General features: G+C 38.5%; 1 protein-coding gene across 1 annotated transcript in view; it reads right to left on the bottom strand.

Annotated features, from left to right (window-relative positions):
• Positions 1-13,474, bottom strand: part of LOC109318249 (desmoglein-1-like) — a 39,345-nt gene extending 25,871 nt beyond the window's left edge. The window contains exons 1-5 of the mRNA XM_019547378.1: positions 13,114-13,474; positions 3,525-3,560; positions 2,823-2,951; positions 1,433-1,576; positions 1,135-1,282 (exon numbers count right to left, since the gene is read on the bottom strand). Coding sequence (XP_019402923.1) covers positions 1,135-1,282; positions 1,433-1,576; positions 2,823-2,951; positions 3,525-3,560; positions 13,114-13,161 — 505 coding nt within the window. The 5' untranslated portion in view covers positions 13,162-13,474. The remainder of the gene's footprint in view (positions 1-1,134; positions 1,283-1,432; positions 1,577-2,822; positions 2,952-3,524; positions 3,561-13,113) is intronic.
• Between the last annotated feature and the right edge of the window lie 459 nt (positions 13,475-13,933).

Below are 13,933 nucleotides of genomic sequence, written 5' to 3'. Positions count from 1 at the left end.
GCACCTTACAAGCCAGTATGCTCTGTTAACCAGTATGCTGCCTTGTAAGAAAAAGTGCCCCCGAACCCCCACAGCCCAAAGCAAAGCAGCCAGCACTGCCGAGTCCCCATGGCCCAGGGGCATAACAGGCTGCGCAGGACTGTACGCAGCCTGCCTCCATGTCCCGCAGGGCCCGCGGGAGGGGTGGCGATGCCACGGGAGGGGCAGAGGGATGCCCCAGATGCAGCTGGAGAAGCAGCAGCTGGGGCCACTCAATTAACCAGCATATTTTGTTATCCAGTATCCCCCATTCCTGGACCTTTTACTGTACCACTCTCACTTTTTTTCTAAAAATCAGCTTCTGAAAATTGGGGGGTATGTGTTAAGTTAACTATGGTTGGTAGGGGTTGCCTGTGGTCATTCTGTGTCTTTGGAGTAAGGCTGGGGCCAGCTTTGGACACCCTGCCTTGCTGGGGCACTGGCTTCCCAGGAGCTACTATTCCAGTGCCCCCTTTAAATCAATAGCTGGGTCTGGCGCCCCTCCTCTCACCTTCCCCCACTTCAGTTATACTACTACTGGTTGTAGACAATAGGAGCCCTGCATGGTCGCTGCACTGCCCCTCTGCATCAGGGTTACTTTCTCTGTTGCCTGCTGCAGAAGATACTACTGATTTAGGAACCTTTGCACCAGTACCAGGTTGAGGGTGTCCTAGGGCTTGGCTCTGCTGCATTTGCAGCACAAGGGAGTAACAACTTTTGGCTGCTCTGTTAACTGCCTAGGTGCTGGCTGGCTGAGGACAGTGTTCCCTCAGCTGAAGTGTCTACAGCAGGGTCTGCCTCCAAAGCTGCTTATGGGTGTCCCATTAACAAAGTAATATGTTAGGTGAAAGGGGAAAGTAACTCTGCACATGCTGAAGGAACACCCCCAAACTGCTGCTAGGGCAGATCCTGCAGCTGAGGGAACAATAATCTACAGCCAGCCAGCAGTTAGTGGGTTCACAGGTGCAGGGAGTAGGGCAGGGGGAGGGTTGTTACTCCCTCTTAGCAAAACTACCTCTATTTAGGCTGCTGGTCTTTAGAAAGCAGGGTGTATGTCTTATCTAGGGGCATGTGGTATGCGAGGGATTATGGTATACATACAAAGTAGTTACTTACTGTCCATAGAGCATTCTTCAATAGATCCTGTAAATACAGTTTGTGTAAAAATTGGAGGATTGTCATTTATATCCAGAACTCTGACTCGAAGTTCAAGAGGCGGTTCTAAATCTATGCCGGTCAATGCATGTTTAGCAAAACAGCGAATCTGCATAAAGATATTTTAACATATAATTGACAAATAATAATACAAATAGAAATTAATCATTAAATAACTGCTCCCCCTCTCTGTATCCATTACCATGCAGAAGACATGAATGTAAAACACATCATACTAAATTGGTTGTACAACACTTACAACAAATCCTGGAGTCACCTCCCGATCAACTATTTTCGTTATATTAATTTCTCCAGTTCTTGGATTAATAATGAAGTTTTCTCGAACTCCGTCTCCACTGATGCTGTATATAATTGGATTGTTCTCTTCACAATCTGAACGGATCTACAAGATATAATAAACAAATAACATGACAATAAAGAAATGAAGAGCATGTCTCTCAGCTCACTGAGATCACCAGTAGATTTTTTTTTCTCCCTTATAGAAAGTAGAGTAATTTTGAGAATTCTGCTTTCTTCAAAGGTTCTGCAGACAGCGTTATAACAACTTCATTCTCGTTAAGAGGTCTTCGCAGTACAGAACTTTCAAGTCAGTGTCGTCAGTCAGCCACTGACTAAGACTGTCATTCATTCACTAAAAAGGTAAAACACATATTCTTCTCTAGGCTAAGCCCATTGCCTCTATATGCACTAAGCTACAGACAATATCAGCTAATATGTTCTAATATAATAAAAGCCTTAGTCTGTCAGTCTGTCTGTCCATAACACTTTATTTGCACTCTGACTGGTTGTCTTGGCAGCCAAGCACAATGCTGACATGACTGACAATCAGAGGTTGGAAGAACTGAATTTATTTAGACTGGAGAAGAGAAGCCTGAAGAGGGATTTGATAACAGTCTTTAAATATTAAGAGTGTGCTTATAAACTGAATGGAGATAAACTATTTTCAGCAGCTGCATGGAACAGGACAATGTTTCCGCAGCAAGGGAAATTCAGGTTGGATATTGGGAAGATCTTTTTCACCCTGCAGGTGGTTAAGCATAGAACAGATTACCTAGAGAGGCTGTGGAATCTCTATCCTTGGAAGTCTTTAGGAACAGGTTAGACAAACACTTGTCAAGGATTTTTTAGATAGAGGGGATCCTATTTCAAGCAGGTGGTTGAACTAGATATACCCTGAAGTGCCTTCCACACCTTCTTTTCTATAATTCTATGATAGCACAAAGGTGGGGGAAGGCTGGGAAGCTCTTCCTCTTTATGTATGAGTTTAGCATTATGCCAGCATTTGCACACAGGGATTTCTCAAAGTGAGTAGAGAGAGTGAGTCACAAAGAAATATGCTTGACACCACACAAGCAGAACACATGCCACATCTTTTTAAAATATATAATTGCTTCAAGGAGACCTCTTTATGATACACAGGATACCTAGGGGCTTTATGAAGTATCACAATCCGGGTTACAATTGGGTATGGCTCTCAGTAGAGCTAGAAATACTGTAGGCCCTTCCCTCTTCATTTTTCCTTTTTATGCAATATTTGTAGATGTCTACCAAATTCAACCTTCATCAGGCTTTTTTTTTAAAGTACCATCTAAACAACAAACAACACTTTCACTTTGCCTACCACGTACCTTGGCAATTGGATTCCTTTTTGAATTATCTTCTCCTTCTCTACAAGCTGCAGCAAATTTGATCCATTCACGTTTTTGTCTTCTGAAGGTCTTCCATCTTTGCACACCATTTTCATTCATTTCTTTCACCTTAAGTAGAATGAGTTTCAGTGTTACTATGACTAGCACTCCAGTGTCACTATGACTTTACTGAATACAGACAGACAGGATTTTTAAGTGAAAAGTAGGAAAGACAACAGATTCTTAGTCTTTATTACAGTCTCTAAAGCTATAGTCTTGCAGGCACTCCTTACTCTTCTAACAAGTCCACTGACTTCAGGGGGACTCCTCAGGTGGGAAGGGATCAGATCTCCACCCTCAGCAGGTTAACATTTAAATATTTTTCTGTCTTTTCTCTATTTTAGGTGAGTGAGCTTTCTGACAGGAGAGCCACCAATTATCCACAAGTGAAACTCTTATCCCTTTCCTCTGGCTGATCTGCTGCTCTGTTTTCTGCTCCCTGCCCTAACTGCTACTGTGCTGTGTGTCCTTTCCTTGATCTGCTTGGTGCCACAGAAAGAGTATGCCCCTGCCACTTGTGCCACAGACTAGCTACCCCTTTTTAGGTCATAAATCCTCTCAGTTCATGTCATTTTTAATGTAATTATATTTTCAGTTTTCAGAAAATCTGCACTTTAAGAAGTATGTTTATAAATATATTACCTGTACATGAAACCCTGTGCTGATGTCCAGGAATACCTGCAAATAACAGTGATACAGTTAGCACAATACCAAGTTTTGGTATCTTCCACTGACATGTCTCATAAAAATGGACAAAGTCATATTTTCCCAAGCAGGAAGGAACTGTTACCCCCTGACACCTGAGATCCTGCTTCTGTCTTTGTTTCAAGGTAATTCAAGGTATTCATCACAGATCCTCACAGGAGGTGAAAGGCTTCATACCAGCTATGAACTGACTGCCCAGAGGAGTTTTCCATCTATTGACTCTTCTGTGAAATCCTATGAAATATGAACTTTCATTCCTACCCAGGAGAACTTTTACAATCTTTTCTCCAATACTTAATGAAGAGTGTTGTGCCTGAAAACTTATAATTAAAGATATTTTTTTTGCAAAAATTGGCTTAATAAAAGATACCATCTCTACTACAAGTCCTGATTGCCAAAGTCATATTTTGCACTCAGTCTCTTGTGCCAGCATGTTCCTAGGACTCTCTCCCTCACAATCACTGTCCTAACCCGCCCAGAACAATTTGTAATGAGGGTGCGGTATTTCTGTAAAGAATTGCATCTTTCCTGACCCATTCCCCATCCACTTCCATCATCACAGCTATCTATACTTGTAATGAAGTGGCCCTTCTGTGCAGTTTCATATGGAATAAGATCTTCAGTACCCTGACATTTTGTCTCAGTGCTATAAACAATGCACTAGGTTTATTTCTAGTGGAAGATAATGGATAAAGGAAAAGAAAAAAAGCCAAAGAAATTATATCAGAGCATCAGAGGGGTTATCAGAACCATTCATTAGAGAAGATAAAGAAAAAATAAAAGACAAATTTATTCCTTCCTCTGAGAGGGGCTTCTATGCAAAGGCTCTTCCTGAAAAAGTAAATTAAAGGTCAAGAAGATTTTTTCTATTTTCTGTTGTCCATATTAGTACATGTTGCCTTTTCCTGTATGGGAGTAAGCCAGTTTGTAGTGCAATGGTTTTGGGGAACACACTGAGGAAGATGGTTCAATTCACAAGTTCCTCTTTTCCTTGTCTCTCTCAAAGATACACTGATAAAATGGGTAGCAAAGTTCAAGTTCTTCACTGACTTGCAACCTCTAAAACCTGAGGTGTATATGGCTATTTAGTAGCTAGATCACAATGGGTTTGCCCAATATGCTAAACTTTCTTCCTTCTAATCCTATAATCCAGTTTTAAATCTGTAACACCTGCAAAACATATAGAAGTCTAATCTGTTTTCCACACTTAAAAGCAGTCCTCTAGCAATTTAAGCCATTCACACATATGACAGAATTGAGTTGTTTGATGATGTGAACTCTTTAAAACATGCTACTAAAAATATGCCTACTCCGTTTATTTTAAAAATGAGGAAATTATGACAACCTAATATTTTAAAATAACAGTATATTATATTGTGTCCCATATGCCCTGAAATAAAACACAAAACTTAATTTTGGGAAGGCAGAATGAAGAAAAAAATATTTTCCAGTTATGGTCACATCTAACAGGGACAGTCTAATCATCCCACTTTCCTTCTCAGACCAAACTATAGTTTTAACCCTTTTGCAACTGAATTGTCAGTAGCTCTTGGTTGCTCAGCAGTAAGCCGAAACTGTAGCTGCTGCCCATCCTGATCCACAGGCAGATCCAGGATTTTGGAAAGATCTAAAAAAAGTCTGCAGGGCTCTGCAATAGGAGGAGAGAGACCAGGAGTAACTAACATGCAGCACAATTGCCAAACAAAGGATAGTTTGATTAGTAGACTGTCAAGACCATTAAAAAGAAAATAGGGTTATTAACACCTGTGGGGTGAAGAGTCATTCATTACCAGAAATCAGGCATATTATAATGACAAATGAAGTCAACTGATTTCCCTCAGAGCTGCCTGAATAGAAATGCTAATGCTGCTGTCAGTGAAACAGGAATCTAAGGGGAGTGAAACTACACTGCTGCACTCCCCCTGGATCTGCTCTTCTGGATTGTGCCTCTCCTTTGCTGCAGGTGTTGGAGGGAAGAAAAGGAAAATTAGCAGCAGCCACCTCATAGTGTCTCCATGTTTCCATTTTGGACAATAAAATCAGCTTCCCCTTTTAAAGACAAGCACTCCAACTTTGGAAGGCTAATTTCTGGAGGGAAAGATTTATGTGGTGGTATGGAAGTACATCCAGTACATTGAATTTTAGTTTGTTAAAGTATGGAAGTGCGTACTGTTGGTATGAACAAAGGGCTGTGACTAATGGAGACCTGTGACTAATGGAGACCTCTTAAGAGCATTGTTGAACAAGTCACAGTTGGCTCCTTCTTGCATCAAAGTTATAAGTAAGTAGTGCTGAGCCACTCAGAAAGCTGCTAAGCATACAGGGCTGGTCCCTCTGCAAGTCAGTATTATCCTCAACAGCTTAGTAAAAGGAAAGGCTACTTTTCAGGGAGTTTGTTGCAACTTTTGCATAATAGTGTAGTAGTGAGATCACTCATTCAGGAAATAGAAAATTGGGTCCTTTTTACTCCCCAGTTTGAGTGGTCCATAATTCACACAAGTCAAAAATTCACATTTTTGTGGTGTCTCTACTTTGAATTGTAAAGGTCCCTAGCTGTCTACATATAGACTCTACCATGTGCACAGAAGTGATCCAGTCTGACCACTGCTTCCCAGAAAATGATTCTGGCTGCAAGGCTACAAGATAATCTGGGTAGAGCCATCTTCCATCCCTCTTGTTGAAGAAGGGCTGCTGAATGCAAGCATGCAAAAGTCTTGGGGTCGGAAGAAGCAGCAGAAATAGGATGTTTGAATATAGACCAGAGAAGAGGGCATTCCCTAGGAGAGGCAAAACCTAGGTTCTGGTCCTGCTGCTGAATTTATTTCTGCTCTCAGCTGATTACAGTCTAATGCAAAATAAAACAAATAGTCTTGCCAAGCAGGGACCAGCAACCAGTTCTGCTAATTTCTTGATGACTGTTTTGAAAAGCAAATGTGAAAAGTTGGCAGTATTACCATCACTGTCATTTCTGAGCTGAATTCAGTGCTGTTGCCATGAGTTAGGTATACTCAGAACATGTCCAATGGATTGGCTCCCTTGAAGGAGTTGGGTGCCTTCCAATCACCAATCAGGACAACAGCAGTAGTTAGGAGCTATGGTGATCAAGCTGCATCACTTCTGATAATGTGTAGAACCCCAAATGCAGGTACCTCACAAACCTTTATTGTTTACAGCATAAGAACAAGTGGAACTTAAACTGCTGAGTTTAACTACTGGCTACTGAGTTTTGTGGACTGTGGGACAGTATCTATCTGGGTTGCTTTGGGAAACTTATGAAATTCTACTTAAGTTCCATTGAGGCATCTACAGAATTACCTTAAGTGTCTCATGGAAAATTCAGTGAAGTAAATGGCAAGAGCCCCATGGAATTTTAAGGGACCTTTTCCATTTACTTCACTGAATTTTGCAGTGAAGTTCAGTGGGATTTGGGGTCTTACGCCCAATGGTATAAGAAAAAACTAAGGTGATTAAGGGCTGCAGCATCAGACCTAACATGTAATTGCCTCAAAACAAGAATAAAAACACAGGAATAGCATTTAGATAACATTTAAATTAAAACTTAATTAAATTCAATATTAATAAGCAAGGTGTAAATGTACAATTCACATGGGCAAAGGATCACCTGACTGTCACTTAGGGACTTAGGCTCTAATCCTATACAAGAAAGGACTAAGAACATGAGGGAGTTTTGCGGGATTTTGGTGTCTCCTGAGTAGGGCCTTATTTTCATTCAGCAATGAAAATAAATATAAATATAAGAACAGCTTAAGGAGAGTTGTGGAGCTTCTCTTTTCCCCACCATTCTTGTCTACCATTTGAGGTTTTTGTTCTCTGAATCTCAGTGGCCAAGTTCATTTCTCATTGTTCTGATTACAGAGTAAGTCATTACAGTTTAATTTGCTCTGCATTATTTTAGAAACTGGATTTTATGCCAGCAGTTGTCCTAGATGACTTATGTGGCACTACAATGGTAATAAAGATGTTCGTGAATAGCATTTTTTCTCTGCCTACTAAAATAGTAACACTGGACTATGTACAGTCCAAAAGAAATGAATGTAGCCACCTGTATGGGAAATGTGTACCAAACTGAGCAAGGATTAAGGATGGACCTAAAGCAGACAAGGTTCTTTGGATAAATCTGATACCTTTTATTAGACTAACTGAAATAGTTGGAAAAAATGCATTTGTGGATGAAGGGAACAATTGATTATCGATTGGGTTTTATCTATATGTGGGCTCAGATGTAGCTTGAAATCAAGTGGCCTGCTCACAGAGTAAGGCACTATTCACTGTGAATAAGAATGGCAGAATCTGGGCCTAAATAGGCAAGACAAGTATTTCTCATGAAAATATGAATTACAACTGTGAACTGGCTCTACAGAAAAGGATAAATCTGTGTGGGCCATTCTGTAGAGTCAGCGTTTAATTTAAAAATATGCTTAAAGGGTATAGTCTAAACACCGAGCTACAGAACTGAATTCAAGTTCAGCCATGGTTGTTAGCCACCACACAAGAAAAGGAGAGGACAATCTAACCAATCAGGGGTGTATTTTGCCAGAGAGGCATTGCCTTGTTTTGATGGCAATGCTGTTTTCACAAGTGTGAGAATGAGCCTTTCCATTTACAATTCCTCTTGGAGATTTTACAAGGCCAGGAGGAACAAACAGTTTTATCACCACTAGCTAACCATGCAATCAAAGTTTCTGGAAACTGCACTGGTTCTGTACCTCTTACCAGCAGCTCTCTGGCAGAGTTTCTACGTGATTTGCTTTGAGCAAGTTATGTAGAAACCTAGCTCAGGGTGCTACCAGCCATGCTACTTCCTCTCCCTCAGGGTGAAATTCCCTCTGGAATACAAGCCACTGTGTCAGCCCAGAAAGGTATATTACACACCTCTTTGACTAAATATGCCTTAGTGAATGCTGTATATTTTCTGTATCATATGGTATGTAAGTAGTTGCCATATTGTAACTCATTTGTTACACTAATTCAAAATGAGTTATTACAAGTGTTTAAGGATACAATCTTACTACAGTGGCAGTAAAAAGTCCTTAAGTACTATCTTTTAAGGATATGAACATTAATGAAATCTTTATTTTCATTAGCCCAGCCTAGTGGCCATACAACACAAAGCTGTGAGAAATATCAGTTTTCATGCTTAAGATTTTTCCTTTGTTCTTGGAGATCACTGGTTGGGAATGTTATGAATATAATTTTCCAGATTCTTGGGACAAAGAAGAGGATTTCCCACCACTATAATCTGTAGTAGTAATAACTGAAAATTTAGTTCCATTGTATTCACCTCTGCTCTCTAGTATTTTTCAGGAAACCCCCTTGTTCTCATTGTGCCTAATGAGAGATGTCTTACCTAAAAGGTTTTCGCATTTTTTGAGTGAAGAGTTCTGGTGTTGTTCGTGATATTATATGTACATATTGAATTAATGAATATTAAGTTTATATCCAGTTTATTTTATACTAACTACATAAGTACTATCTATACAGCCATTGATAAAATCAGCCACATTTCCAGTACAAGGAACCACTGAAAGGTCAGAATGTATTAGATATGTCATTGGGATTTTGGAGTAAGGAGCTATAGACTAACAGAGAAAACTTGCTAGCTTTTCAGAAAGGCTCAAGACTTGAGTCTCAATTTTTCTAATCAAAAGGTTTGTCCTGTCATAGATGGTTACCTAGCATGAAGTTCTCCATTTAAAGCAAAGTCCACAGAAAAGCTAGTATACAGTGGGGGAAGAGGATTCTGCTAAACTAAAATGGGGGAGGTGAGGACAAAATCCAGCCTTTATTAATAATCTAAAACAGTGGTTTTCAACCTGTGGTCTGTGGACCTGGGGGTCCACAGGCTATTTCCACAAAAGATGACTATGCTCAGCTGTTCAATCAGAAGTACACAAATACCCACACATACAATTTAAAGGGGTCCACTCCTCCACTAGAAATTTTTTAGGGGCTACAAATGAAAAAAAGGTTGAAAACCACTGATCGAGAACATGTTTATAGTTAGTTTGTCTTGAATGGTTGTAGTTCACTTGTAACTACAACTGACTGACTCCTGCATTGGTTACAGAAAATTTTAAATAATGCTTAATATCACTGGAGATATTCCAGTTTTTTTCTGATGTAACTGGGAACAGAATTTGGCCCACAGCATTTATATAGCACTTTGCATCTTCAAAGCAATTTACAAACATGAATTAACTAATGATCAGCTGGCTGCCAACCCTAATGTGCAATTAGAGAATCCTCCTTTTTCTACCTACACCCAACCAAATGACTGAACTTGCCCATAACTCCTTATTTGCTCAGTTTCCCAGTATTATTTATATAGGGCCCGATTCTACTTTCTTTGAAGTCAACAGACCTGGTTGGGAGGTGTTTTGGACACTCAGGCATATTACATTAGTCATTATCGTGCCTCTGTAGTTACTGTTGTATCAGCACTTTGGAACATGAAGTACACTCCTTACTCTGCCAAACCTCTCCCCGAGTTAAGTCCTAGATGAGCAACATGTTCCTCAATTGGATTGTGTACCTCAACAAAAAGCATAGAAAAGCCCTGTATGCTAACTAATGAGAACTACAGCTGTACTTGAGCCTGAAATTTCCAACTAAGTATAAGCAGCAAATAGCCCATTTGGTTACTTTTAAAAGAAAACAGAAACATTAGTTCTATCTGCTTCCTACTTTCCTTTAATTAACAAGTAGTGCAGTTTTATTTGAAGAGGAAATTTGCAAAATGGTTTTCTGTTTTTGTTGTTTTTAACTTTAGAATGACAAGTTCTTTCTGTGATAGCTACTCTTGAAACTAAGGCAGATCCTTAGATTGTCGAGATTTTCCCAGAAACAAATACACTCTTGCTCTCATTGGTATTTATGGAAGGGATTCTGCCTACTTCAATGAACAGAATAAGGCTTAATTTTTCAATGCTTTTCAAATATTTTTATATTCATGGAATTAAAATTTTCATGAAAGTTTCTTGTTAGGATTTTTTTATCCGCTACCAGATAAATAACATCAGATAACTCACACAGAAAGTCAGTGCTTCTATTTATTAACTGACTTTTATAAATAATGCATAATGAATACAGAGGCAGTAAGACAATGTTTTCAAATTAGGCATCTAAATCCAAACTAAGGCTCCTAAGTAAAAGTGCCCTGCATTACAATGCTGCTTAAACCCACAAGTTCCATTCCAGTCGGTGGAGCAGAATGTTTCATATCCACATCCAAGGGGAAGATCTGGTTCCTAAAAGTTACAGTAAGTTTCCAACCAAATTATAAGCATTTTGACCTCTATCTTAGCATTAGTGGGAAAAAGTGCAGCTGTGTAAAGAAAAAGCATGTGGGTAAAAATAACCAGCCAAGTGACGAACTGATTTAAGATTGTCATGAATTAACTATCATATGACAGCTGGCATGAGAAGAGTCATATAAAGGATCAAACAAGCTGCTGCCATGAAACAAGCTGGTGCATGTAGCACAGACCAGTTCTACTACCTAGGCTCATTTGAATCATCCTTACTCACAAGACTAAGGCATGGAAGTAAAAGCTGTAGAATCAGATCCTCAGATGACAAAATGTGCCTGATAAATGGATAGCTTCAGATCACAGTCTGCCCCTAGCGAATTAATAGTTTCATTTAAGAATGCTAACTAAAGTGTGTGTATGTCTATAACAAGTTTATCTGCACAGATTTGTTAACCAAACATCAAAAACCCAGATACTTAGGTAGCTTCCATCACAAGAATAATACAAAACAAGTACAAGATTGAGCCTTATGTGCATGGTTTCTTTTTGAATTACAGATCTTTATAGTTATGATTTAATTAATCTCTCATCTATGTACAACAGGGGCTCAGTTCCACTAAGCACCTGACTGGGTTAAAAAGCAATTGATGAAGAGTCTACTACAAACTTGAGATCAGTTCTACACAAAGACACGCATATTATAATAGGTAAATTGATTATATAGCAATAGTCTAGACATCTGATACCTGCAAAAATGTGATTAGAGTTTACATGGGCAGGTACCCACTTTTCCTGATTTAACTTATTAGTCACAAAACAATAAGGGTATTATAATGTAATTTTTAAAATGAAGTCTGAGTATTTTGAAAGTAGAGGCTGTCATATGCAATAAAGCACAAACTTGAACAGACTTATTTATACAATGGCTGATATATAGTTTATTTGTACTGAACATCCAAACAAAAGGCATAGGTATTACCATAAAATTTAATAAATATATCTGTGGTCAGTATAACTAATGCCAAATTAAAGTCTCAGAGTGTTATAATGCACATAATAATCTACCCAGAAAGAGACTTATTAAACAAACCGAAACTTACTATAAATCATAAATTTGTTTTTGCAAACTCTGAGCATTATTTACTGGGCAGCTGCCTATGCTGGTTTGTTCTACCTTACTGAATACAATATTGTGATATAAAGCTGGCTTTTTATCCTGTCAAAAAAACACACAATATTGTGATTTCAATGACAATAATTATCTGAGTACTTTAAAAGTTAATATTAACACAAACCTTAAAGTGTTTACACCTAGTTGTTGATGGTGTGAAATAAATTTTACAAAACAAACTGCTGTCCTGTGATTCTACTTTTGTGATCATTAGGGCTTCTAAGAGAGCAAGATAAATTATTAAAAAATACATCCAAATAATATAGTGGAATATGATGCAGTAAGTGGAAGCCACAAAATCTCTGATTTTCTCAAGTGTCTCTGGTTTGGGTTATTTTCAGCATTATAAGGAGCATATGTTGCACAAGCATTATCCTTTACCACAAGCACAGCTTTCTTTGCTCTGTAATGAAAGCAAACAGTACAAGAAAATACTTTCATTTTAAAGATGTATTTATCCACTACTTTCACACAGTAATGTAAATGTGCTACTACACCAAATCATGAATGTCCCTTGCAGTTGAAAATAATGGGCCAAATCCTGCTATCAACCAAAGCCTCCACTGAATTTATTGAGGTTTTACCATATTAAGGACTACAGGTTTCTATCAAGTGTAATATAGCCCTTGTAATTATTTTAAGTCCGTTGATTTTGTCTTAAATGAACTGTAAAAATGAAGACATACAGCCATAGTACTATTATTAATGATAACAATAACAAAATAATGCATTTTCTTTTGTATAAGCACTTCTTTGAGAGAAAATAAGTGTTGCATTAATAATTAATACTATATTGCTATAGTCATAGTCAAAAGTAATCATTTTGAAAACATTAACTTTAAAATAGAAATTTAAAATGAGAAAAGGTGAATTTCTAATAATTTTTAGAATTACTTGATTGATACAAGTTTCTTTGTAGTCTAAAATGGAGACAGTATGACCTCTATCTTAGCCTTAGGAAAAAAAAAAAAGTGCAGATGGAAAAAGAAATAACATATGAATAAAAGCAGCCAGCCAAATAACAGAAGGGCTTTGACTGAGATTAACAGAGAATTTATAGATATTGTTTTAAAATTGTACTTACCGTGAATAAGAACACAACAGCAGCTGTTCTGTGAAGGGGCCAATCCATTGCATCTGATTTCTCTTAGATACAAGTCCAACTGAACTATAGTCACACTTCTGTTCCCTTTCCCCCCCCCCAGGTGTGTATGTAAAAAGACACTCGGTAGATGTCCTTATACCCAATCTTTCAAAGTGTATCTGCCTCCCTCTGAAGGAAGCACTGAAGATGCTGTATAACAGAGTCTGTCTCCCCACCCAAAAATCCTGGGCTGGTCTCACCAGAAACGCTTGACAACATCATTATTGCTCCCAGGTAAAAGCTTAGACACACCTCAATTCTTATTGCAATGAAACCTGCGTTGGAATACCAAAGAGAACATTTTAAAAACAGAAGACAAGCTTTAGTGGGAAGACACTAAATGGATTGTAACTTACAACATGAGAAATAATTCAAATACCTTATCATCACTTTGAATCCAATTAGCAGGGTTGTTTGCACTGCCACTACATTAGAAACATGTAGCAAAATGTATATGTGCTCTTGTGAAGAGGATGAACTTTAAGAAATGTCTAGTTCATCTGAAATTACCTATCCATGTCTTTCACAAGGATAAAACCATTATCTTTCTTTTGGGCTAAAGGTCAGGCCTATCTCCACTATACGTGGAATGATCCAGAATAAAGTAAGCTGCATTACTAAGACCCTATAATATTGTGAAAATACATTACTGACACAATCCTATCCCAGCAGGAGAGGTAGGTGGCAGTAACTGAAGCCTTGCTGCAAAAGCAATGATCATACTCCAAGGACTCACCCTCAAGCTGAACGACTGACTGAT

The sequence above is a fragment of the Crocodylus porosus genome, unplaced genomic scaffold (assembly GCF_001723895.1).
Source record: "Crocodylus porosus isolate Cpor-Errol unplaced genomic scaffold, CroPor_comp1, whole genome shotgun sequence".
Taxonomy (NCBI): domain Eukaryota; kingdom Metazoa; phylum Chordata; order Crocodylia; family Crocodylidae; genus Crocodylus; species Crocodylus porosus.
The sequence above is the reverse complement of the archived record's forward strand: the minus strand, read 5'-3'. Positions and strand labels throughout refer to the sequence as shown.